General features: G+C 50.4%; 8 protein-coding genes and 1 pseudogene across 9 annotated transcripts, besides 1 other annotated feature; 4 read left to right on the plus strand and 5 right to left on the minus strand.

Moving 5' to 3' along the window:
- Nucleotides 1–73: 73 nt before the first annotated feature.
- On the plus strand, nucleotides 74–1,017 carry NCS54_00351900 (Hypothetical protein; the record flags this gene model as incomplete). Its single annotated transcript, XM_053149084.1, has 2 exons — nucleotides 74–236; nucleotides 299–1,017. Exons 1-2 carry the CDS (start codon nucleotides 167–169, stop codon nucleotides 1,015–1,017), a joined length of 789 nt encoding a protein of 262 aa, XP_053005059.1. The 5' UTR covers nucleotides 74–166.
- A 1,888-nt stretch (nucleotides 1,018–2,905) lies between these two features.
- NCS54_00352000 (Hypothetical protein) lies at nucleotides 2,906–5,047 on the minus strand (the record flags this gene model as incomplete). The annotated part of the gene is made up of 2 exons (XM_053149085.1): nucleotides 2,906–3,391; nucleotides 3,449–5,047. 2 exons carry the CDS (start codon nucleotides 5,045–5,047, stop codon nucleotides 2,906–2,908), a joined length of 2,085 nt encoding a protein of 694 aa, XP_053005060.1.
- An 841-nt stretch (nucleotides 5,048–5,888) lies between these two features.
- On the minus strand, nucleotides 5,889–7,703 carry NCS54_00352100 (MFS domain-containing protein; the record flags this gene model as incomplete). Its single annotated transcript, XM_053149086.1, has 4 exons — nucleotides 5,889–6,384; nucleotides 6,444–6,589; nucleotides 6,637–7,292; nucleotides 7,346–7,703. The coding sequence occupies 4 exons, from the start codon at nucleotides 7,701–7,703 to the stop codon at nucleotides 5,889–5,891; spliced, it is 1,656 nt and encodes a 551-aa protein (XP_053005061.1).
- A 679-nt stretch (nucleotides 7,704–8,382) lies between these two features.
- NCS54_00352200 (Peptidase M20 domain-containing protein 2) lies at nucleotides 8,383–9,757 on the plus strand (the record flags this gene model as incomplete). The annotated part of the gene is made up of 3 exons (XM_053149087.1): nucleotides 8,383–8,487; nucleotides 8,557–8,939; nucleotides 8,995–9,757. The coding sequence occupies 3 exons, from the start codon at nucleotides 8,383–8,385 to the stop codon at nucleotides 9,755–9,757; spliced, it is 1,251 nt and encodes a 416-aa protein (XP_053005062.1).
- A 46-nt stretch (nucleotides 9,758–9,803) lies between these two features.
- NCS54_00352300 (Hypothetical protein) lies at nucleotides 9,804–12,668 on the minus strand (the record flags this gene model as incomplete). Its single annotated transcript, XM_053149088.1, has 4 exons — nucleotides 9,804–10,805; nucleotides 10,876–10,960; nucleotides 12,318–12,586; nucleotides 12,639–12,668. 4 exons carry the CDS (start codon nucleotides 12,666–12,668, stop codon nucleotides 9,804–9,806), a joined length of 1,386 nt encoding a protein of 461 aa, XP_053005063.1.
- A 521-nt stretch (nucleotides 12,669–13,189) lies between these two features.
- Nucleotides 13,190–14,919, plus strand: NCS54_00352400 (Clr5 domain-containing protein; the record flags this gene model as incomplete). Its single annotated transcript, XM_053149089.1, has 2 exons — nucleotides 13,190–13,326; nucleotides 13,395–14,919. 2 exons carry the CDS (start codon nucleotides 13,190–13,192, stop codon nucleotides 14,917–14,919), a joined length of 1,662 nt encoding a protein of 553 aa, XP_053005064.1.
- Nucleotides 14,920–15,316: 397 nt separating this feature from the next.
- NCS54_00352500 lies at nucleotides 15,317–18,197 on the minus strand (annotated as a pseudogene). The gene is made up of 2 exons: nucleotides 16,571–18,197; nucleotides 15,317–16,524 (listed from the first exon to the last, which is right to left on the minus strand).
- Nucleotides 15,317–18,197: a sequence feature.
- Nucleotides 18,198–18,635: 438 nt separating this feature from the next.
- NCS54_00352600 (Zn(2)-C6 fungal-type domain-containing protein) lies at nucleotides 18,636–19,926 on the minus strand (the record flags this gene model as incomplete). Its single annotated transcript, XM_053149090.1, has 3 exons — nucleotides 18,636–18,934; nucleotides 18,989–19,493; nucleotides 19,540–19,926. 3 exons carry the CDS (start codon nucleotides 19,924–19,926, stop codon nucleotides 18,636–18,638), a joined length of 1,191 nt encoding a protein of 396 aa, XP_053005065.1.
- A 1,089-nt stretch (nucleotides 19,927–21,015) lies between these two features.
- On the plus strand, nucleotides 21,016–22,546 carry NCS54_00352700 (MFS domain-containing protein; the record flags this gene model as incomplete). The annotated part of the gene is made up of 4 exons (XM_053149091.1): nucleotides 21,016–21,235; nucleotides 21,287–22,210; nucleotides 22,257–22,304; nucleotides 22,356–22,546. The coding sequence occupies 4 exons, from the start codon at nucleotides 21,016–21,018 to the stop codon at nucleotides 22,544–22,546; spliced, it is 1,383 nt and encodes a 460-aa protein (XP_053005066.1).
- Between the last annotated feature and the right edge of the window lie 542 nt (nucleotides 22,547–23,088).

Below are 23,088 nucleotides of genomic sequence, written 5' to 3' on the forward strand. Positions count from 1 at the left end.
CACGTGACTAAATGTGAGCCAGTCATTCTAGAGCCTGACTGCGAATTTTGCTTTGCATCCTTTTTCCCCTTCTTCAGAGGTAGCTAGAGACCATCAATTATGTAACACACCCAACCCATCACTTACCTTCAGGTGCTACACTTTATCTTCCAAAGAGGTATCAGCAATGGTTTCAACAAGTACCGATAGTGCATCAGCTACTACCACTACTAACTTGCAGCTATACATTCAAGCGGGTAGGTCTTTCACACTCACTATCAGCTCTATAACCTATGATACTTAGAGTAATCTCCTGCAGGCGGAGGTCGGCGCCTCATCATGGTCGAAACTACTTTATCCATTTCAGAAATGAAGCAAAAGATCGAAGAGATAACCGGCATACCTCAAGAGAGACAGAGGTGGGCTGTGCTACCCTCCGGCCCAATCAACGTTGAAAACGATGGCGATGACATCGGATCCGTACTGAAGCACAAGAGCACCCTCCATGTGCAGGATTGCTCTTTGTTGGCCGACCAAGCCGAAAGCCAAGAACCCTTTGCAGGGCATCAGTGGCGAACGACGACGGTCGATGGAACCGATCTCCACCAAGGAGACACGATCGATCCAGGCTTTAACGGCCAAGTACCCCAAAATCGAGGTACACACATATTTGGGGACACTCGGAGCAAGGACGGCGCTCTCAAACAGGGCGATCAGTATCAGCCTAGGAACGCGTTCCAACACACTCAGAAACAGGGTGAAGAATACGCTGTGCCGAATGGCGGAGCAAGTGCTGGTAGCCTACAGCATCGTGGGAATTGGTATGAGCAAACGTCTACCCAGAACACGAATCACATCCAAGGCGATACGATCCAGGATGGCTGGCGCGGGCCGGCCCCTAGGAACGCCGGTAACCATCGTTTCGGAGTCACCTTCTCCAAGGGAGGCAGTCTCCATCAAGGCAACAAGTTCGGACAGTCCGCCTTGGCTGGCGACGGAACCAATACATCTGCGAATGCGGAGGAACCCTCAGACTGACTTGGATGTTGGTTCCTTTTATCAAGTGGCCTACGGATATTGTATGCGAGTTTCATCGAGAGAAGTTGCCAGCTTGAGCCTATCCCTGCTGATCCAATCACTTGGGTCGTCCAATAACAAATTGGTTTGGGGAGCTTTTAGCTTTTGCTTTTAAATATTTATACTATCCTCTTTCAAGACGTAGTTTCAGTCATCAAGATGCCTGGTTGCTTATCACACTCTTCGTTAACTACTACTACCACGTACTGGGCTATCCGAGAGCTGTGACGTTGAAAAGGCATACACAGGCCACACTGCTCATTACCTGTAAATACACCACCACCGGGTCCGACCACTGCCGCCATACACCATTATGCATCACCACAATTACAATCAGTCGAATGACACAAGATGGTATGAAGATGGCTTAAAAGACATCGCCTTCTCCATACGTATCCCCCTGTCTCGCCTTCGACTGGCCCTTGATGATGGTGGTGCCGAAGTCATGGCCAAGTTTGCCAACAGGTGTCCAGCCACTGAAGTCCCGAGCTATGTAATCGCCTTGCTTGAGAAACGAGTTTCCATCCACCTCTGTCCGTTCGTAATGATGCTTCTTTCCTCTAGAAACGATAGCGTCCCGAATAGCTTTAGTGAGAAGAGTGTCTGCATTCTCTTCGCTCGCCTTGCGCAGCATTTCTAGTGCCGGTGTTTCCTGGGAATTCCCTTGCAGTTCTTTAACCTCGATGGCACAGAGGGCTTTCTGAGCTTCGATGACGGTTGGGAATAGCGTTTCTAGCAAGCCAAGTGTCTCAGAAATGTCGGTCAAGAGTATGTCAAGATGTCTTTTCTCATAGAGCGCCCACTTCGTCAATTTCGTCCACGACGTCCCTTTCAATCTCTTTGAAACAATGTCGTCGGTCTTTTGGTTCAACGCTTGCTGAGACCCATGCAACTCGCCAGCGACGCAGATATCAAAAGTTTCGCTGTTCGGTGACGGTTGTGGCCTCGTATTAGCATAGCGTTTTGATTTCTGCTCCATCTCTTGCATGTCTTGCAATATTGAGTCCACGAGTCTGTTTGCTTGCGCGGCTTCTTCATGAGTGATGAGAACTTTGCAGACCCGGCCAGTTCGAGGGTCTGGAAGTACCCCAAACGCAACGGCGAGTCTGGTGAGACGGAGTTTGAGGGCACCCAGCCGAGTCTGACACCTGCTGAAGTCTCTTCCGAAATTTCGCCCGAGCTGCACGTACTCGAAGCACTGAATAATTGAGACGAAGGAGCCGGAGATGGAGCCGGCAAGGGAAACGGCTCCTAGTGCAAGTCCAACGGCTTCCATGGTGTCAACGAGGACGTATTGCCAAGGTTATTGAGGATTAAAACAGTATTCTTTCGGAGCCGTGCTGTATGAGGATGGCGAGCTCGGCTGTTTATGGAGGGGAATTACATCCATGATGTGTGGCCTGAGACGAGGCGCAGTTCGCGAGTGTTGCACGAAAGCAGCTTCTGATTAGTCGGGGTGGCCCCACCACGGGGCTATGCGCGGTTGAAAAGGTGGATTTAGCGATATGCTCATTTCACAAATACAAGTGGTTATCAGAAAGTAGGGTCAAGCCAACAGAACTTATTAGTCTGTATCTCCCCTTCGCCAGCCCCTTGTTGCCTCAGCATCCCTCGACTAGGAGACAGGCGATTATTGAACATCTGAAATGTACGAGAAGATTAAAGATATAATAAACGTCGGTTATTGCTATGGCTGCTACCTATGAGTTGAGAGCCATCTACAATCCACCGGCTAATTGCAGGGAATGTGGCAATGGAGCCCTTCTCAACTTCAACACTCCATAGTTACCCAGTTGTCCTCGTGACCCTTGTAATGAAGTGAAAACTTTCCTTTACGGAGAGCAAGTAATTACTGCTTGTACTCCACAGACGCAGGCTCAGCCATGGCGACATCATTCCTCCGAACAGCCTTGTCAGCGTCTGCGCTGCTTCTATCAGCACTGTTCTGATCGGCAACGTCACCTTCGAGAACATTGCCACCTTCGAGGCCGCCATTGTTGAGAATGGGGGTTTCGCCCACGGTGATCTGGGGTGCCACCTCGTACTTGCCATCACCACGCTCGACACGGTGGCCCGGGATGAGGATGTTGAGAAAGCGCGGAGCGATGAATGCACCAACGATGAAAATGACAACCATGTGCATAAGCACAAAACTGTAGATGAATGGTGGGTCGTCGGCGTGACCATTGAGGAATTTGGGGTAGGCAAAAGAAAACACCAGTGCCACAGCAGGACCGGTGATGTACTTGAGGCAGATGGGCCAAATCCAATGAATCTTCCAGTTCTTGGAGCCGCCGAGGATGGCACGGTTCAGGTCGCGGCGGAGTTGGTTGCCCTAGATACAATCGTCAGATACACGATAGAGATATCCTGGAAAAGGAGATGTACATACCGAGTAGAAAGCCGCATACCAGAACCGGCTGAGGATAGGGTTGCCGCCCCAGAATCTGGGAGCAGGGACATTTGGAGTCTTGCTGACAAAGGCAGAGAATAGAGCGCAGGCAATGAAAAGGCCAAAACCAACGCCAGCACCAACACTGGGGTTCACAAGGTGACCAAGGAGGAGGCCGATGACAATGGAGGCGACATAACCGCCATTGTAGACAAAATAGCTGATGGCGCCAATTTGATCAACAGGGTCTCTCCAGCGGTAAAGCGTACAGGCCATGTAGGTCTCAGACCAGACGGTGATGAAGAGAGCAACGTCGTTGACAAACATATCGACAGCATCGAGAGTGTTGAAGCCAAACTCGCTGCTATAGATGAGTGAAGTCAACGCACCCAGGATAATGACCGAGGTAGAGATGACCCAGCGAGGTACACGTTGGCCGAGGTCGGTGTCACAGAGGAGCGTGACCAGCACCTCAGCCAAGGCAAACACACATGTGAGTCCAAGAAGAACCAAGGTGATGAAGAACAATGCTGAGAAGAAATTGGACCCAGGCATCTGTGCAAGAGCCTCTGGGTAATAGAAGAAACCGGAGCTGAAGGTAGACAAGGGATCTACTTCGCCAGGGTTGATGGCCAGGAATCCGACAACGCCCATGACAGCCAATGCCGAGATGATCTCAATGGCTGAGTTGCTCAGTGCGATGATGAAAGCATCCTGGACGGCGTTGGCAAACTTGTTGTTGTATGAGGCGTATGACGTGAAGTAACCAAAACCAACGCCAATCGAAAAGAACATTTGTCCAAAGGCATCCTGCCATACTCGGGGACCCTCGAGGGACTCGCTTCGCCACATGCCGACATACAGCTTGAAGCCATCAGAGGCATTGGGAAGCGAAAGTGATCGGATAGCCAGAATTGCAATCATGACGAGCGGCAAGGCCATGGTGATGTAGATGACACGTCCTGTGAGGCCAACACCCTTGAAGGTACACATCCAGACGACGAACCAAATCATGATACCCCAGCCAAAGGTCTCACCAATGATGCCGCGGCCGGGATAAGACTTGAGACCACCGCCATCCTCATCACCTCCGGTTGGAGGGATGTTACGAACAACCTCGTTCAAGAAGAAGTCGACAGTGTCTCCACCCGCCCAAGGCAAGGGACTCTTGAAGGATAGCCGGAAATATGTCATGGCCCAGGCTAGAATCGGGACATAGTAGCCCACGACACTGAAACCGTTGAACACCATGGACAGGCCAATACCCTTTGCTCGATGGTTGACGTTGTTCCAAGCAATGACACAGCCACCACGGTAGGCCTGTCCGAGTGTGATTTCGAGGAGGAGGATGGGAATTCCAATAAGGAAGAGGGCGACGGCATATGGAATGAAGAACTGCAGGCCGTAGTTGTTGAACACGACAGATGGGAATCGAAGCAGGTTACCCAGGCCGACAGCACCACCCATAGCGCAGAGCACGAACTGCGATCGCGAGTTAAAATTGTCGCGACCATCGTCATCCTTTGCCGAGTCTGGTGCAAGCATCAAGAAGATTCTCTTTGCCAGGCCCGGCTTCGGGCCACCCTCGGCTTTCGCCATGTTGAGCGGTAGGGATAAAGGGGGAAGAATAACAGAGTGAGGAGGACCCTTTATGCAGGATAATGCAAAACAAGTGGGTGTCAGGGAAGATGGGGATGAGCCATGGAACTTTCTTCGAAGGGAGGAGGATGGTGGAGCAGATCGTTCCATATATACCCCAGATCAGAGCTGGAAGAGTGACGTGCAACCCCAGACCAGCCAAGATCTTGGAGAGGTTGCCGAGAAGTCCGTTTGATAGGCAATTGTTCCATCATTGGATTCTGAAAGGAAGGTAATCGAGGGCAATGGCGTTGCCAAGATATACCCCAGCACAGCATGCCAATAATCCATGAGCTTGGCGACTCGGTTCTTACGCCAAGATGCTCCTCTCCAATCCTGACGAGTGCCAATGCAATCCTCTATCTCGTGATTTGTACCGCCAAGCGACAGGAACGGAAGGTACAAGAATGCCAACAGTCCATTGATAAAGCGCCGTAATTCTCCTTAATAAGAAGCCAAGAATGCCAATGTTGAACCTGGGGTACCGTAGCCTGCTTTCAGCAGGTGGGCTTGGATGATGCCTTGTGGTCGCATGACCAACCCGCCAAGATACATAAAGCCATGGCATAATATTCATATGGTCCAATAATAGAGCATGCGAATTTCAAGGGCATAAAATCAGCTGGGACGAGCCTCGGGCGGGAAAAAAGGGAGGATCGAGGCGGAATGGGTTGGTGGGTTCTCTACTGACTTTTTGGCGAACGTGAAGGGGGTTTCACAGCGCGTTTCAGCTAGAAATCTGCAGATAGAAACAGGGTCCAGCTCCTCCAGTATGCCATATTTCAAGACCAGAAGCTAAAAACTATCCCGACAAGCAGGCAAAGTTCATGTACGCCGCCTTGGTCAGGAAACGCATCTTCTTTCCCCACACAATCAACAATCCAGCAGCCATGGTAATAACAAAAGACAGGCACCCGACCGTGATAAATGTATCCGTTACCCCCATGCTGTCGATCCAAGGCTGGATACCAAAAGTAAGGGCACTGCCAATGAGATTTCGGATCAGAATAACCGTAGTGACAGCCTCGCCGTCAATGGCTTGGTAGCAATCAACAGTATAGGCCACCGTGAGTGCTGCAGCAACTGACAGGCCGAATCCCACTAGTCCCATGCCGATGATGGGTGCAATCCAGGGTAGATCTTTAGCTGCACCGACGCCGTAGAGGATCAGACCTCCAGGCATGATGAAGGCCGTTGGTAGGAAAGCCCAGAGACGGAACTCGGGCTCACGCCAGCCACGGTTGCGGCGGGATAGAAACATGGTGAGTTGGTCGTTGAAGGAACCAGCAAAGTAAGAACTAAAGGCGCGCGATGGTTAGAGCGCCTTTTTTGTTATGCGGTTATCGTCAAAACTTACCCAAAGATTGCGCCAACAAGTGGCGAGAGCCAAATAAGGCCAAGAGCATCGTTGCCAAAATTGTAAGGTGCCGAGCCTAACATGGTGGCAGTGGTTGTGCCCAGAACACTGATCCACGAGACAGAGGCTCCGTACATGATCCCACACTATTGAGCATCAGTATTGCCGCGTCAGCACCTTAAGCCGTACTTACCCAGAGGATGACTGGGAACCAAGCCAGTTGCAGTGGCTGATAACATTGCTTGGCCAAGACGCCAAGACTACCTGGGAAGACGGTCCACAGGCTGGTCTGGAACCTAAAGTTGTCTGCATCCAAGACTTCGCCCACCCTGTGGACAGAAGTGTTGCTGCCGTGGTGCTGCAGATCGTTCTTTTCGTCCTTGACTTCTTCTTGGGCTGTCTTGTGATCTTCTGAACTGGACTCCTGAGTGGGCGTGCCTCGTTCATCGGGATCGAAGGTGGTTGACTCGACTTGAGATGGCTTTCTGATGAAGCAACTTTCCTCAAGAGTCAAGAACATGACAACCCAGACGACGCCGCAGAGAATGGCTCCCCACCAGTACACCCAACGCCAGTGCAGTGTCTTGACCATGTAGCCGGAGGCGATGGGGCCGACAGAGGATCCAAACATCAGACCGAATGAGTAGATGCCGAGTCCGAAGCCTCTCTCATGGGTAAAGAGGACATCTGCGATCGAAATCGGAATCAAGGCTTCGTAGGGGGCGCGGCCCAGGCCAAAGAGGACGTGGGCGCCGATGAAATCGCCAGAGTTCTTGGCTTTGGCGAGCCATATCTTGCTTGCGATGACGATAATCAGGCTGGATAAATAGGTGAATCTGCGACCAAGTTCTATTTACTGTCAGTAGTCGAGTCAATAACAAGGTCATCAATGCTTTGCTCACTGTGGGAGAGAGGAGTCAGAAAGACATTGCCAACACCAAGCATCAACAGAGTCAAAGCCATGCCAACATTGAGAAGGGTGATGGTCGTCCCAAGTGCCTCCTGGATATTAACATAGATAGAGGCTTCCCAGTTGCCCAGGGCAGTCATGAGTGTACCATAGGCGATCAGGAGGAACAGGTGATACCTCTTGCGCCAGACAGACCAGCGTAAGGGATCTGTCAAGTCATCGGCCGGAGTGGGTATCAAGATGACAGCAGCGGTCGAGTCGGCGGACAAAGCGGACGGCTGCTCGACGATGTACACCGTTCCGGGTGCAATGTCATAATCAGACGTATGGTCGCGTGTGGTGGACTCCATAGAGTAACTTGGTAGTGATGCCGGTTTGAGTATTCAGAGATGATGGATGAGGCGATGTGAAGAGCTTTCTCCAGCTGATGATTCCTCCCTCTTATAATGACTTGGACGTAGGACAAGACGAGTTCCCATAGCGCAGTGATTCTTATCAATAACCTGCCGAGCGAAGTTGCCGGACGATGAATGAATGAGTCGAGCTGGTGATAGTTTCCTATCTCGCACTCATAGAGACTAAACCCAAAAGAGTCTTCCGACACGCTAAAAGTCAAACTCTATGGGCCCCAAGGGTCGGAATTTGCCTTCGCGATACCATCGCCAACTCCCTGGTATGGAGCTAAACCCAGATAGGTCTTCCGACACGCTAAGAACTTGGCGGAAATCTGGGGATAGCTTCATACCCCGCGATATCATCATTTCGATAACTCATTTTTACGTAAAAACTCCAAGGTTCCGATTCCGAAACTGGGTCCGAAAAAGATTGGCGAGCAGGGGTTCAAGCTAGGATTCGATGTGCTTACGATCGACCAGGGCAATGTCGCTGATTAAATGGAGAGAACCCACACAGTCATGGCATATAAGAGATCAAACTCCTCCTCATCGACCCCTGTCTTAAGATCAGTCACCCAGTACCAACCCCTTTATCTCCCTCTTTCCTATCATCTCTCCGTCTCGAATTCTTATCATGACTGTCAAGATTACCCCAAACCCTGATCTCGATGAGGTCCGCCAAGCCATAGCGGATTACATCCAAGAATTGTCGGACAAGCTGTGGACATTGAACAAGCAGGTGAGCGAGCAACATTGGATCTCGAGGACTAGCTAGCAAGCTGGACTAACACGAAGATACTCGCGTTAGATCCACGATGAACCCGAGATTGCCTTTGAAGAGTTCAAAGCCCAACAACACACCTCAGCCTTTCTCGAATCCCAAGGCCATCGGGTGCAACGAGGAGCATACAACCTTCCCACCGCATTCGAGTCGACACATGGAACTGGCGGCAGATGCGTCAACTTCAACGCTGAATACGATGCCCTCCCAGGGCTTGGCCACGCTTGCGGACACAACTTGATCGCAACAGCTGGTGTCGCTGCCTATCTAGCCTTGTCGTTTGTCATGGATAAGTACGGCATCAAGGGTAGGACACAACTGCTGGGCACCCCCGCTGAAGAGGACGGCGGAGGAAAGGTTTTGCTCCTCGATGCAGGGGCATACAAAGATGCCGACGTTTCCTTGATGATGTAAGACCTCACCATAGTATCAACTTGTCGCAGCCCATGCTCATCCTCACAACAGTCACCCCATGATTGAAGCCGACTATCAACACCAAGGCACGTTTGGCTCAGCCGGTCCCTCTTCCATCGCCGTCACCGACCTAGTCGCCGAGTACAAAGGGTCCAGCGCCCATGCTGCCGCAAACCCATGGGATGGCATCAACGCCCTCGACGCTCTTGTGGCATCATACAACAACATCTCGATGCTGCGGCAGCAGATAAAGCCCGATGAGCGCATCCACGGCTGCATCATGGAGGCACCTCGGTTCACCAACGCTATTCCAGATTACACCCAGGTCAAATACACGATCCGCAGCGCTAGTATGAAGTCTCTAGGTAAGCTGACTGGTCGCGTACGAAGCTGCATCGAGGCCGCGGCGACGGCGACGGGTTGCGAGGTTGCAGTAAAGGAGAACTTTGCGTACGCGGATCTTTGGGTCAATCAGCCTCTCTGCTCTCTGTTCAAGCAACAGATGGACACTCTCGGTGTTCCCATCTCCATGCCTAGCGAGGGTGAAACCATCGGCGGGTCGACGGACATGGGTAATGTCAGTCAAGCAGTGCCTGGGTTGCACGGTATAATTGGCATTCCTACGCCTCCAGGTGCGTCCATGCATAACCGAACTTTTGCGGAGGCCGCCGGCACTGTAGAGGCCCATGAGAGAATTCTTGAGGCTGCCAAGGCTATGGCTGTCACGGGGTGGTCTATCTTGGTGGACGACAGCCTTTTTGCTCGGGTGAGGAAGGACTTTCAAAAGGGGACATCAAAGTCATGCAAAACTTAGATGCCCGTACAGCCTATAGAAACAGTATTAGTAGATAATTATTATTCTACACGATGACTGTCCTCATAAGTGACTCGTTGAATAAAACATCCAGCCCCAAACCACTGTCCGAACCTCCAGTGCTGTAGCCAAACCCATCTGGGGACCCGGCTCTCTCCTTTCCCAAGCCTTCCTGACTTTTGTCTTCCAAGTCAACAGCAGACGTCGCATCCTGAGTTCCCCATGCCGACGCCAAAAACTGCAGAACTGACGCTGCCGATCGTTCACCTGCGAAGTGACGCATCGCTTCCACGTGTGCAATAATCACTGACTTGTCTTGGCTTGACGAAGCGGCAATGCCAAGTACAGTGATTGGCCAGAGTAGACACGTCATATCGGTTCGGACGTAACGGAGATGAAACAAGGCGGATTTGAAGGTTGTCGTAACGTTCGGATCGTCGACTGTGGTGGCTAGGCGCTCCAGCTTCAAGATGAGGAGGTTCGCTGCCAAGAAGTAGAGCTGTCGCATGTGGAAGCCCTCATCGGCGTAGTCTTTATAGGAAGAGCTTGTGTCCAGCTTGAACGGGACTACTGCCTCTTCGTGGGTCTCCGGGATCATCTGTTTGACAGCTTTCTCCTCAGGGGGACTGTCAGGAGGTGATAGTCCTTGCTGAAGCTTGTCGAGTTGCACATGCAGTTCATTTAGCTTTTTCTCCAGGTTATCTGAAGAGATGTTACGCCTGTTGTGTAGTATATGGGAGGCTTTAAATATGATGTCAAAAGTCCAGATAGGGAGGAAAGCCGATAGCCCGGCTTTCTTGAGTTGAGGGCTGGAGGTACTCTGCTGTAGCACAGAAGAATCCGACCAAAGCCGTATTATTCTTGAGAGGTCGCCGTAGCTTTCCAAGGGGCTAGGTCGAAAGGTACTGTTTTTTGCAATCTGATAGATGAATGCCTCTACAATCAACCCCTGGTGAGCATTTGAAGGAGGTCGATTGATGGCGGCATTCAACCTGGCTGCTGCAGATAGGTGTGCCATGGACGAGTCACTGTTAACGTCTCCAAATCTCTGATAAGGAAATTGTCAGTTTTTTTTTTTCGAGATATAGGGCGTGTCTTCATAAGATGAGAAAACTTACGCCAAAGACATGGAGTATGAGGATAGTCGCAAATGTCGACTCGTCTGCAACAGAAACACCATTCTCGATACTTCGTCGCAATTCCCTTATAGCCTGTGTATACTGTCTAAGTGCATGTGCTCGCCAACTTGTTTGGAACTGTGAGATGAGCATTGCCGAGCATGAGAGCCAAGCGTGGAGCATACTTGGAGATCTCGACAACCAAGGGAACCCCTGGGTCAGGAGAGAATATTCTCCGCCGAAATCATGACCCGACGTAGCTCGATCAAAAACCTGCAGCAAGTCTACCATTGAGCATGATGGTAGGCTTCTGGCGCATTCGGAAAACACGTTTGACAGACTGAGGTGGTGGAGTGGAAAAGAAACAGCCATGTCGCTTGGACTACTTGCGTTGCAAAGGTCTCCAATATCGCTCACGGATGGAGTTGATCCAAAAACTCCGGAAGATGGCGACTGATAACTTATTGGGCTTGGCGACCGTGAGTCTTGAGTATTCTCGGCAGAGGAATCGAGTCCCTCATCTGAGGAGGTTTTGCGCCAACGACAGGTGACGCGACGCGTAGAGCATTGGCCGCACAAGGGACGGGCCTCGTCACATTTCTTGCGTCGTTCACGACCTATGAGAATGTGTCAGATGTATCCTCCTTTCATAATGGAAGAACTGGGCCTTACATGGTATGCATCCTTTTCGAGACCGTCGACGTTTTCGCTTCTGCTCGGCGCCCACCCAACCCCCTGAATAAAGTTCAAAGTTGGCAAACATGAAGAATGGGGTGATTCAGGGCTGTGGTCTGATGAGGCGAAGTCAGTATGGAATTTCCTGGATGGTAACCCCGTGGCAGATGATTATAACGAAACATTGGGCGGCTCAAGGTTAAGGTTGGAGAAGTGTGTGTCGTATCGGAGGACTTGAGTTGGTTTTATCCGAAGTGGCGAGACGGTTCTTATTGCCGATTTCAAAGCCGAAGTCGCACTAAAAACACCATGTGTCAACCACGCCGCCAGACCATGCTCAGTGGGGTGCATGTTCTAGACCAAGAGGGGTTATTCCAAGCACTATGAAAGTGTGTTCATATACTCATAACCATGCAGCGACTGATTTACCGTCTTATCATTGTATTTTGATCCTCAATGACTATGTGAGAAGCTGAGTGGCATGTCAAATCGTCCCAGCAGCCACGCCCCATCGTACAACTTCATTTTACCTTCCAAAGCCAAGGTACTCTACATTGATGTAGGAGGATCGTTTTGGTAAAGAGCCATGACATACTTTGCCTGTTACAAACCCTACATGCGCGAATCGGCAAAAGAGTTTCCACGTGACAGAGTTAAGTACATCCCTAGCTTATCCAGGATCTCATCCAAAGAGCCATTTAGCTAGCCAGTATTGGATGACCCAAAAACCTAAGGACACGCAGACAGCTAGAAAAACAAAGATATACAGACCGACAGTCACTACATCCTCCATATAAACACGAAGCATCGTTCCAACACGCCACTGATAGTAGTAACCGCGACTGATCTCATCTCGAGTAGATAGTTGTTGGTACGGCTGAGTCTGAGGAAGAAGGTAGTATATGAAGTTTGGGAATCGATTTTCGTACCGTGCGGATCGCCAAACACGACGAGTACGGTGATAGACATCAACTGCCAAGAAGACAAAGATGGCGAACAGAAATATGATGGGCCGGAGAACCAAGTGAACCATCATCTAATTTCTTCTGTTAGTGACAAGCGTCAAGATTGCAGTGTTATGGACGTACAGTGGCACGACCTAGGGGACTGGCAGGCATGTTTGGATAACGGATAGCGTGTAGAGAGAGCAGCTGTCGGACCAGGATGGCTACCAGGAAACTTTTCTTTAGAAGATAATAGTAGTGCTCTGAAATGTTGGAAAGAGTTCATGAATTCACAGTTCCTCTGGTGATTGTCTACCTGCCTTTTATGCTTGAGCCAACACCAAGCCAACGTCAGTTGCCGTACCTCCGTAACTGCTTGAGATATCAAACACCTTCTGAACCTGACCACTCTGAACGATGCTGATTCGTTAAAATGGAAAAGGGCATTTAGCATCGGCCCAATCATCGTAACACAGTCAGAGTCCTGCAAGAAGGTGGAGTCTTGTCTTCATGTCGTGCAGGCTCTATTGGCCATGTTTCTAAGCAGCAGTCATTTGCTTTCGGGCTGCCATCTTTTGAGCCTGAGGTTCTTGAAGCCCTGGCAAGACTCGCGCTCCCACCTTCGTCCTCACCCCTTCTTGCTCAAAACATCGGTCACAGCGGAGCTTACCAGTACCAAGTCCACACGCAGCGCAATGGGAAGACGCCCTAGAATGCCAGAAGAGGAGTGGGAGAAGTGGAAGGAAACCATCGAGCGGATCTACATGGTAGAACAGCAGACTCTCAAGCTTCTCATCCAAGGGATGGCCAACACACATGGCTTCATCGCAACGTACGTTTGACCTGGGATTGGACACAATCATCCCATAGTAGTTTCAGTGTGTAGCTAATATGCCACAGAGAAAAAGAGTATCGAATCAGACTTGAAAAATGGGGGTTTAGAAAGAGCAATACTCAGGGAAGCTCAAGCTCAACTGCCGATCGAGATTCTGACCACGCTCGAAGGAGAGCAGCCCAAGCCCTTCCATCGAACGGACAACGGCTGATCCTCGACTTACAGCCCTGTCGGCATCAACCTTCACCCGAATTCCGCTGGTCCGACGACCTGGAGCAGCAGCTATGGAAAATGCAAATCGCCATTGACACCATCATCAAGGGTTCATTTGGATCAGCCAATGAGAATGAGAAATGGACATCAGACAAGGTCACTCTCACTGCACCATCTACTGAGTTGAACGATTCGCGGAGGTGGCAACACCTTAACTCCCAGTGCGCTGCCTTTGTTGCCCTTTCAGGGATCGGTCTTTATGCTCAGCTTAGGGCGGCCCTTGATCAGCTGAAACAAGACGTCAAGGGGCTGAATATTTCGCTTGGGCCAAAAACCTTTTTATTTCAACTTATTTACATGTGGAGGATGTGTTTGGAACTTCTCAAGGCACGCCTGCACCTACCTCGGGTACAAACAGCCGATGGCCAGTCCAGCCTGTCACTCAACCCTCTTGTTCCGACCTTCTTGGGCCAATGGGAGAAGCATCTGGCTGAAAATCTTGGCTCGCAGGATCCTACATGCGACATCATGGCTGCCCTGCTCACTATTTTCAGACGTTCGCCAGAAAGGCTTAAAATGGGCTTAGAACGTGGATACTGCATGACTATAAAAGGGTTGGAAGGAATAGTGGGAAGCAACAATGGCATCGTCCTGAGAATGTGGTCGCACTACATCAAGTCTTCGAGCCAAGATGACATGTTCATCGAGGGCGGCCAAGGAGACAAGCTAAACGAGATGTTTCGACACATCAGCTTGCATGCTGATCAGTCGTATGGGCCTTGCAGCCCGGAGGCAATATCCATCTTGCACGGCTATACGGAGATGATACTCACCAAAACAACCATCGATGCCGGAGACCTCAACAGTTATCATCCTGTGTTGCCAAGGACCTCAAATCCCACTCGCGTGGAGGACTTTGCTCTGGAGGTCAGGCAGAGGGCGAAGTCAAGTTTACAAGCCTCTGGTGGTTCCAATTACGACTTGGTGGCGGTCGAAGCCTACGTTTTTTCAACAGAACTACTTGCCAAGAAGCTCTACCAGAGAGCGAATCCACTCTTCAGTCTCGAGCTGCTGGATGAAGCCATCGACTTGTTGAAGCATGGCAACACGGAGTGTCTCATCTGGGCCGCCATGTTCTCAAAGAACAGGGTGAGGCTGTTGGGGGATAAAAAAGACCCCAAACCATTCAACCCCGAGAAGTATCGCATGTTAGAGATCAGGTCTCGGCTACCAATGCTACGGCCACAATTCCATCAACCTTTTGACTGGGTTGGTACAAGTGGGCGGACCCGATTCCTCAGGAAGCGTCGTCAGACGGCGAAGGATGAGATGATCGAAGATCTTTGGTCCATGTTGGATGACTTGAAGCTATCTTGAGAGATATTACTTCATTCTAGTGGGTTTGTGGATACAAGGGTCTTACTGTTCATAGGCAATCCTAGAATGAATACATGCGTCTATGAATTTTGGATCAGCGTCTTGCAGCCCGTGACGTTCAAGGGGTCATAACCAATACATAAATGTAACAAGAATAAAATACTTCATGCAGTAAGCCAACCAAGCCTTTACTTTCCTAGTGGAAAAACCAAACAAGGGATTCGAGCAGGCGAAAGGAAGGATAAGGCAACTCTCATCATTCATCTTATAAACAGGCATAGCCAACGGATCTCGTGAGAAACAGGAGCAGAAGTGAATCATTATGTACAAAACACACTTCTTTCCTTCTGCTATACTCTATCTATTATTCCGACCCTGCGAGAGGCGGTCTCTATCACTACTGCAAAAGACGCGTATCCTCATCCAACACGCCAAAAACGCTTCCAATCTCCTTTCCAACCATCCTTAGCTCATCTGCCACCTGACCCGTGACCAGGGCGTAGGCGTATAGCAGAGCATAATCCCTCTCCTCGACCAACACTTCAGCCGGATCATCGCTATCCCCACTGTCATGGCTTGGTGGCCTTGACGAATGCTCCTTTCTGAACTGAAAGATCTTGCTGAGAAGATTCTCGCGTGCTGATACAATGCTCGGGGTTGCGTCGGCAAAGGGGTATTCCAACATTGTTGAACTGGCCACGACTTGGAAGGCCTGACATATGTGATCGCACAGGATCGCACGCTCCCGAGCTGTGTATTGCAACAACGCCCGTTCTCCCTCTGTGATATGCCCCTTACGGCATGCCACAAGACTCATGCCGTAAAAGCCATCAAGGATTCGATCCGTGCCTCGTAAAACACGCCCGTAAACATCCACCGGGAAGGGTCCTCGCAGCTCAAACTCGGACGCTGCAGCCTGTCTCAGATTCTCCAGTTCAGCCGCATATCTCTGAAGAGCGGCCTGTTCGCCAGACTTGAGATAGCTCTGAGATCCTTCACTGCGGTACAGCACAGCGAGAGGCCCACGCTTCCAGATCAGACCCATCTGAAGGTGTAGCACCGAGAGGCTCTCTTTGAACTTTTGGCGGGCCGAGATAGGCCAGATGAGTCTGCAAACGACGAGACCCCAGATGATACCGGCTGTAACGGCGATGGCTCGATGTTGTGCAATGTCGACAATGTCTGGTTGTTCAACTTCTTCGTCGGTTGTACTGTCTTTGCCGTTCGCCTTTCTTTGCATGCTATACGCATACAGTGTCGACACGTTGTACGCGAGCAAGCTGATTCGCCCCAAGGCAGCCTTTCCGTGCTGGATGATGATGTAAAAGTTGATAAAACTGGCGAGCCAGCCAAGAAAGATCAAGGCAAATGCATAGCCATGGCTAACTTTCCAGTTGATGACAGATGCGAGGGCGCCAAAAAGAGTGCCTATGAAACGTGCCCAGCCTACGGTGTTGGAGGCCCCAACCGTCATGGAACAGACAATCATGAACGACAGCAAGCCCCATTCGCCGCGCCATTGGTTATATACCTCTCGAGTCTGCGGGAGGAAAGCGAGCATAGCCCACATAGCAGCGCCGATGCCGACTTTGAGTCCAAATTGAACTACTAATGTTAGTCAAGTTTCGTACATGCCAATTTTCTCACTTACTCTCGTCTCGTGCCATCTTCTTAAATAAGGCCGAGAGATTCCGCCAAAACCAAGCCAGCACCTTGTTCACATCAGGTGCATTGTACCAAGTTGCAACGTCAACTCTCGTGGGGAGCGCTCTGGATTCCTCCGGGGAGCTGAGAGATCTCGATCTCGTCCGTATCAAAGTGTCCGCCTCTGCCGAGTCAAACATTCTGATGGCATTATTGTGGTCTGCTGCATTCCGGTCTTGCCAGAAGAGAAGCCATCGCCAGCTTCGACTCTTGTGCAATATGACATACTCCAGGTCATCCAAGACATCCAGGTACTGTAGAACTTCTTCTCCAAATGATTGCAAACTGAAAGTGAAGTGCCCGCACGCTGCCGCGACTTCTTCCAGGTTTGCTCTGGTCGTTGTTGGGGATGAAGCCATCTGTTCGATGCGGTCGTACAGTCCCTGCAACGCATCCGCTCGAGTTGTGTTGAAAGTGTCAAGCGAATCCATCAAATTTCGTCGAAGGTCTTCGTCAATGTTGATCTCATAGCTCGGTGGTCTCCCAAATTGCGGCTCATGCAGGATCCTGCAGAGATTCTGTCGCAACGAAGTCATAGACATGCTCATTGAGCTATTGAATAGCTCAAACAGGTCGCGAGCATGGTTCACAGGTGACTGTCCCGTTTCACCCGGGCTTGCTGGCTTTGGATGCTTTAACTGCTCAAGTTGAGTATTGGTAGCGTTCCTCAGTCCACCAAGGGATTGTGCCAAGTTCTCCATTGACCTTGCAACAGATTTCTCATGATCATAAATCTCTTCATGACCAAGGAAATAATGCTCAAACTTAGCTTCTCTCATATCCTTCATCATCTGAGCGTACGACTTGGAATAGTGTGAGGTAGCTGCTGCGAAGCCATCAGACACAAGCCCAGCCTCAGAGCCACTCAAGAAACTTCCGGTGATCATGTATAGCATGTCCCCGAGGGGAACCGAAACTCGGTTCATAGTCTGACGAAGCGACTGCCGAGCAGAACTTCGCCACAGTAACAGGTTCACCGCAGCCGTAGTGGTGATTCCCATGACGAGCATCTTGAAGACCTGAAGGATCTTTTCATTTGAAAAGACATTGGACATGACATGGTTCTCCCGAGTCACGACGCCGATGATAGCGAGCGAAGCGAGGGTGCTACCAACGTTGACCAGAGGGTTTTGCATCCTCTGTTTGACCCAGCCCATGAATCCAAACCCGCCGCCAATAAATATGACGACAACTAGAATGTGCGAGACAGTTACTAGGTGCATGGTAGAGCCGAAAAAGACCGAAGTAACCATTGACAGAATCGAGATTAGCTCGCCGTAAGCAACAGCCACGATGGCGATGAGAATAGCCTCGATCATGGACCCCACGGACCGGGCGGGATGGAAATAGACGGTGATAGTTGCCACAACATGTTTCCCATCCGGCTTGCCCAGAAAATTCGACAAGAAGGGAACAAAAGTCGCGAGACTGGCGATGGTATAGGCGATGGTGCATTTAAAGACTCCGCGAGCTTGAGGCGTATCGAGCCAGAGACGGGATCGGGCAGCCGAGTCCAAGAGGGCATTCCTCACAGTGTCGATGAACGGAGCCATCGTCTGCAAGAATAGTCTCTCTCTTCAAGGCATGGAAAGTCTCATTGTCGTTGTTGTCGTTGCTGGATTATGTCATGATGCAGGAGCCTGACGAACTGCAACTAAAATTCCGTTGGTTCCGGGGAACGCGGCTCGTCAGGTGATTCGTCGCTGAATCAGCCACTGTGGCCCCAGCCTCCTGATTTCACCACCTGATTTTTACATCACAAGGGGAGATAATTCGTCTTTTTCAAACATGGCCGCGTACAACGATTTTACACACGGACGTAGCAGAGGAGATGTTGAGCGATGTGCAATGTCTTTGCCAATGCATAGACTGGTCCGAGACTAGCAGCGCCGAGGCTGACTTTTGTCCTGACCACAATGTCGAAAATTGACCACAGTCAAAAACCAATCGACATCAGAGCACGCGAAACAAGTGACAAGCAGATTGAGAAGGTTTCTATTGACAGCGTCGAGTCAGGGCCCATGTTTCCGGTGACACAACTCTGCAAACTCTAATGGCCAACGAATATACTCTTCGTAGCCAGATGGCAGCTTTTGAGAAATCTCCTTTGTCCAAGCCGCAATAATGACCCTCCTAAAGGGAAACGAGTCGATTATCGGCTTCAGTGCGATGACTGCAAGCATGTACTCGATGACAAAGAAGTGAGCCATGATGATTTGGGCGGCATAGTTCGATCGCTCAGTGAAGTAGTTAAACTCGACCTCGCTTGTTTCGCCAAAAAGCGTGTAAGCCAAGCAGATTTCTGTGAAGCCTATTTGCACAATATTAGCAGGTGATTTCGGTGTTGGGGCTGGACAAGCTGTACCTTCGACAGGTGACGTTTTTGACAACCTCAAGATCCTGTCAAGAACACTAAGATATCTGACTTCCAATACGCTGTGGCATATTGGCCTTAGGTTGTTGACTGATATGAGGGCGGCATCTAGAACATCGCCGATGAGTGCATCAATAGGATCGTGCCGTGTTAGCGAAAGGACTCTCTCGGTATGGCTCTCGGAGGTGAAGCCAGAAAAGAGGGACTCCTCCAATACCGGTATCACAGTATGAGAAACCACCGTGCAGCCACGGAGCATGATCATGAATTCGAGCATAGCCTCAGGCATGTACGAGGACTGGAAGGTGAGGGCCATTATGGTGGCGTATCGAGCATCGGCTTCAGCTTTCGAAACACATGGCTTGCTCAACCGCTCGTTGAAGAGCCTTATGGCGTGAACACGATGTGTCAGCGCTTGAGAAGAGAACTCTGTGGTATCGCATAGGGACAAGTGAGAAGCTGCTAATCCAAGAATTGCGTGCATCAAGAAATCGAACTAAGAAATGTTAGCTCGAGCCTCTCTTTCAAATAGTTCAACAGACGTTGTGCGAAATAGTAGCAACCTGCTTCCAAACATCATCTCCCTTGATGGGTAACGGTGGATAAGCATGAGATAGAAAATGGTGAAAGAAACGCAGGTCCTCCATGTTGAATTGAGTCGGCGTTGACTGAAGAGCCTTGGCGGGAATCATGCTCGAGTATTCGCATGTTATACCAAGTCGTTTACAGTTGTCGCATTCTGGAAACGTCTCTGGGCATTTCACCCTCCGTCGCTTGCAGTTGAGGCACCCCTTCCTCGATTTCGTGTGACCTTTTCGGGGTATGGCGCGTCCTCGGGTTCGAGTCCGAGGAGTCTTGTCCGTCAGAGTGTTCTCCGACGATGACTCTGCTGGCGATGGAGGCAGCAGAGTGAACTTTGCGAGTTCCATGGTTGCTGCTTGGCGTAACTAATGAGTGAGAGGTTGAAATCGTTAATCACGTTGTGATGTTTGGCCTCAGGAAATCGCGTAAGCCCACACGTCACGGTGGCTGTAAGACCGGACTAATCCTTCCCCGCTCGACGCCTCACAAAGAATGACTGGCGCTAATGATAGGAACTTGGCCATTTTTCACCTCTCAAATTCTACCTTATGTCGATAATTGTTCTGTTGTCATATATTTGTATTGGCCAGCGGTATGCCTTCAAACAGACCGCAAAGCATGAGATGTGACATCCTGTGCCTTTCTCAGGGGTCCATTACCCACATGGCACTTAGTATACAGGGATGCTGTCCAAAAGCGCTCGGCATTTACAACCAGAGCTGATATTGCTGCCGCTGGATTTCTTACCTATCACGTGGTACCAGCGCCATCAGATAAGCATGCCAACACCAGGGCCCAAAATGAAGCTATTCAGAAGATGGAAGGATCATTCTCGGAATTAGCTTGACCAGACCCAGTATATCCACCCAGCACACGTGACTGTAACCCCCACCCCATCACGTATCACCACTCCAACTCGCAGCTTGAGCCTCACATGAACATGGATGCATGGCATCAACCACGTTGATATTGACACTATTTCCACTGGCCCCATCCATTACCGACTCAAACCGCCTCCTCTCGCCCCCGTGATGAATCTCCCAGCGCCCAATGGCTTGATCCCTCGGCAAGTCTCCCGATCCGACCCACCAAAGTGGACTATGCTCTCCGGCCCAGGCCGATCACGTCGCTGGCAAATTTTGACGGCTCTCAGAACAGCTTCCCGATGCGGCAATGGCGACATATGGGTCCAGAAATAGATGACTAGGTCTTGGCCTTGTAAGCTTAAATTTTTACTACTGCTCTCAAAACAGCTTCCGAATGAGTTAGTCGAGACCCAGAGTTGGAGTTTTGAAGACGTAAACGTGTGGATTCTGGGTGTCGACGATGTCGGATCCGATGTTGTATAAATATGGCGGTGATGAGGCTCTTGTGTTGGGGTATCAGGGCAAGAATCTCCAGGGAAAACCACAAGCTTTGAGACTGCAACTTTTGCCATGAAGGACCAGCAGATGGCTTCCGCTGCCGAATCGACACTCCCTGAAAAGGGCCCAGTCGTTGACGTGGAGAGTGCGCCGAGCTCGTCTCCTCCATCTATCCCTGATGCAGGCCAAGATTCGGATGATTCGTTGGACTCGATGGGGAAAGACATCGAGGGAGACCTCGGTGCCTGGGTATGCGTGCTGGGCTCCTTGCTGTTTCTGATCCCTTCCTTTGGTATGTGCACCAGGACTTACTATCATGATGTTGCAACTGATAGCATGACAGGTTTCATGGCCTCCATCGGAACAGTTCAGTCATACCTCAGCCTCAACCAACTGAGCAACTATTCCGTCAGTCAAGTTGGATGGATTAGCGGAGTATACCTCTTCCTCTCCCTCATCTTCAACTTCCAGATCGGATCTATCCTAGATCGATACGGACCTCGGGTTCTCAGTCCCTTCGGGAGTGTCTTTTCCACGGCCACATTCCTCCTGCTGGCCGAGTGCAAGACCTATTGGCAGTTTATGCTATGCTTTGGCGTCTTTGGAAGCATTGGCACAGGAATCGACTGCACCACGGCTATTGGTGTGGTTGGAAAGCTCTTTGTTCGTCGTCGTGGCTTGGCCATCGGCACAGCGGTTCTGGGAACATCCCTCGGTTCCATCATCTTTCCCCTCCTCCTACGCTCCACGTTTCAGAGCCTCGGGTGGGCGTGGTCGATGAGAATTGTGGCCTTGGTCGTAGGCATCGTGTCAGTACTGGGAGTCATCTGCTTCCTCCCCTTCGACCGACTTGTTGCCGCCAACTCGACCTCCACCAAGGCCAAGTCTGAAGGTTTCTCGCTTGACTTATCAGCATGGAGGAACCCGACCTTTGTTTTCGTCTCGTGTGGCGTTTTCCTGATCGAGTTTGTTGTTTTCGGCATTGGTGGGCTCTTGCCAACTATCTCAACCGGCGCGGGCTTTACAGCCGAGGATGGATATACCCTTCTTTCCATCCTGGGTGCTTGCTCTTGTGTTGGCCGTTTCAGCATGGGCTTTATCGGTGACAGATTAGGAGCTCTCAACTCGATGATCGCTGTCATGATCCTCACCATTGTCTTCATGGCCACGATCTTCATTCCCTTCAGTACCACGTCAGCTCCTCTGCTGTACACCTTCAGTGCACTTTGGGGATACTGCTCGGGGTCGTTTTACGCACTCTCGCCTGGTAAGTCTGCTCGGACAACTGCTTGAAGCCAGCTAACATGGATCAGTCTGCACAGGTAAAACATGCGAGCCCAAAGACTATGCGAGATACTATGGTGCGTAGTAGAGCAGTTCTGTTCTCCCTTCCAATGCTAACCAGTCATCAGGATCAACCAACTTTTCCGTCGGCATCGCACTGCTGCTGGCCAACCCTCTCAGTGGCATCATGCTGGAGAAGCTGGGCGCTCAGCCATTGGCATGCTTTTATCTTGCCATTGTCTTTCTCGCGGGCGTGTCTTTTACTGTGGCCCGAGGTCTGCTCATTGGAAACTTTACTACCTTCAAAACCAAGATGTAGATTGCATTAGATACGGCGTTGGTTGCTTTGGGTTGAGCATTGTGGACGGTTGAGCATTATATGGAGCAAAAAGCATTGGGTTAGAAAGGCGACATACGAAAAAAATACTAGACTTAGATATGAGAAGGAGATAATGTTTTAATTATGAGCGGGAAAGGAATCGGGGTTTGCATTGACACGAGGAATGTCGAAACATGAGTGCATGGTGGGAAACGGCTTGGGATAATGCATAAACAATCCAAGTTCGCTACCCCATCTGTCATGTCAGAATGCTTCTCTCTGCTCCATTGTTTTTTTACATAGCTTCAATTCTGTTGCCAGATGAAGTGACCTGCGTACCCTAGACGGATGCTGATGACCCGACGGTCCAATTAATTCATGACATCGGTGTCAGAGGGTGAATTAAGGTCTGCTGGTCCATGGCTCCTGATCTCACTCCGATCTTCGACAGGAGGTGCTTAGCGGATGTACCAGCCAAAGCGGCGGTGCATATCCGAAGATGACGATCACATCCTTCAAGGCTGGCTGGAAAACTTCTGGAA

The sequence above is a fragment of the Fusarium falciforme genome, chromosome 3, assembly GCF_026873545.1.
Source record: "Fusarium falciforme chromosome 3, complete sequence".
In the NCBI taxonomy this organism is placed as follows: domain Eukaryota; kingdom Fungi; phylum Ascomycota; class Sordariomycetes; order Hypocreales; family Nectriaceae; genus Fusarium; species Fusarium falciforme.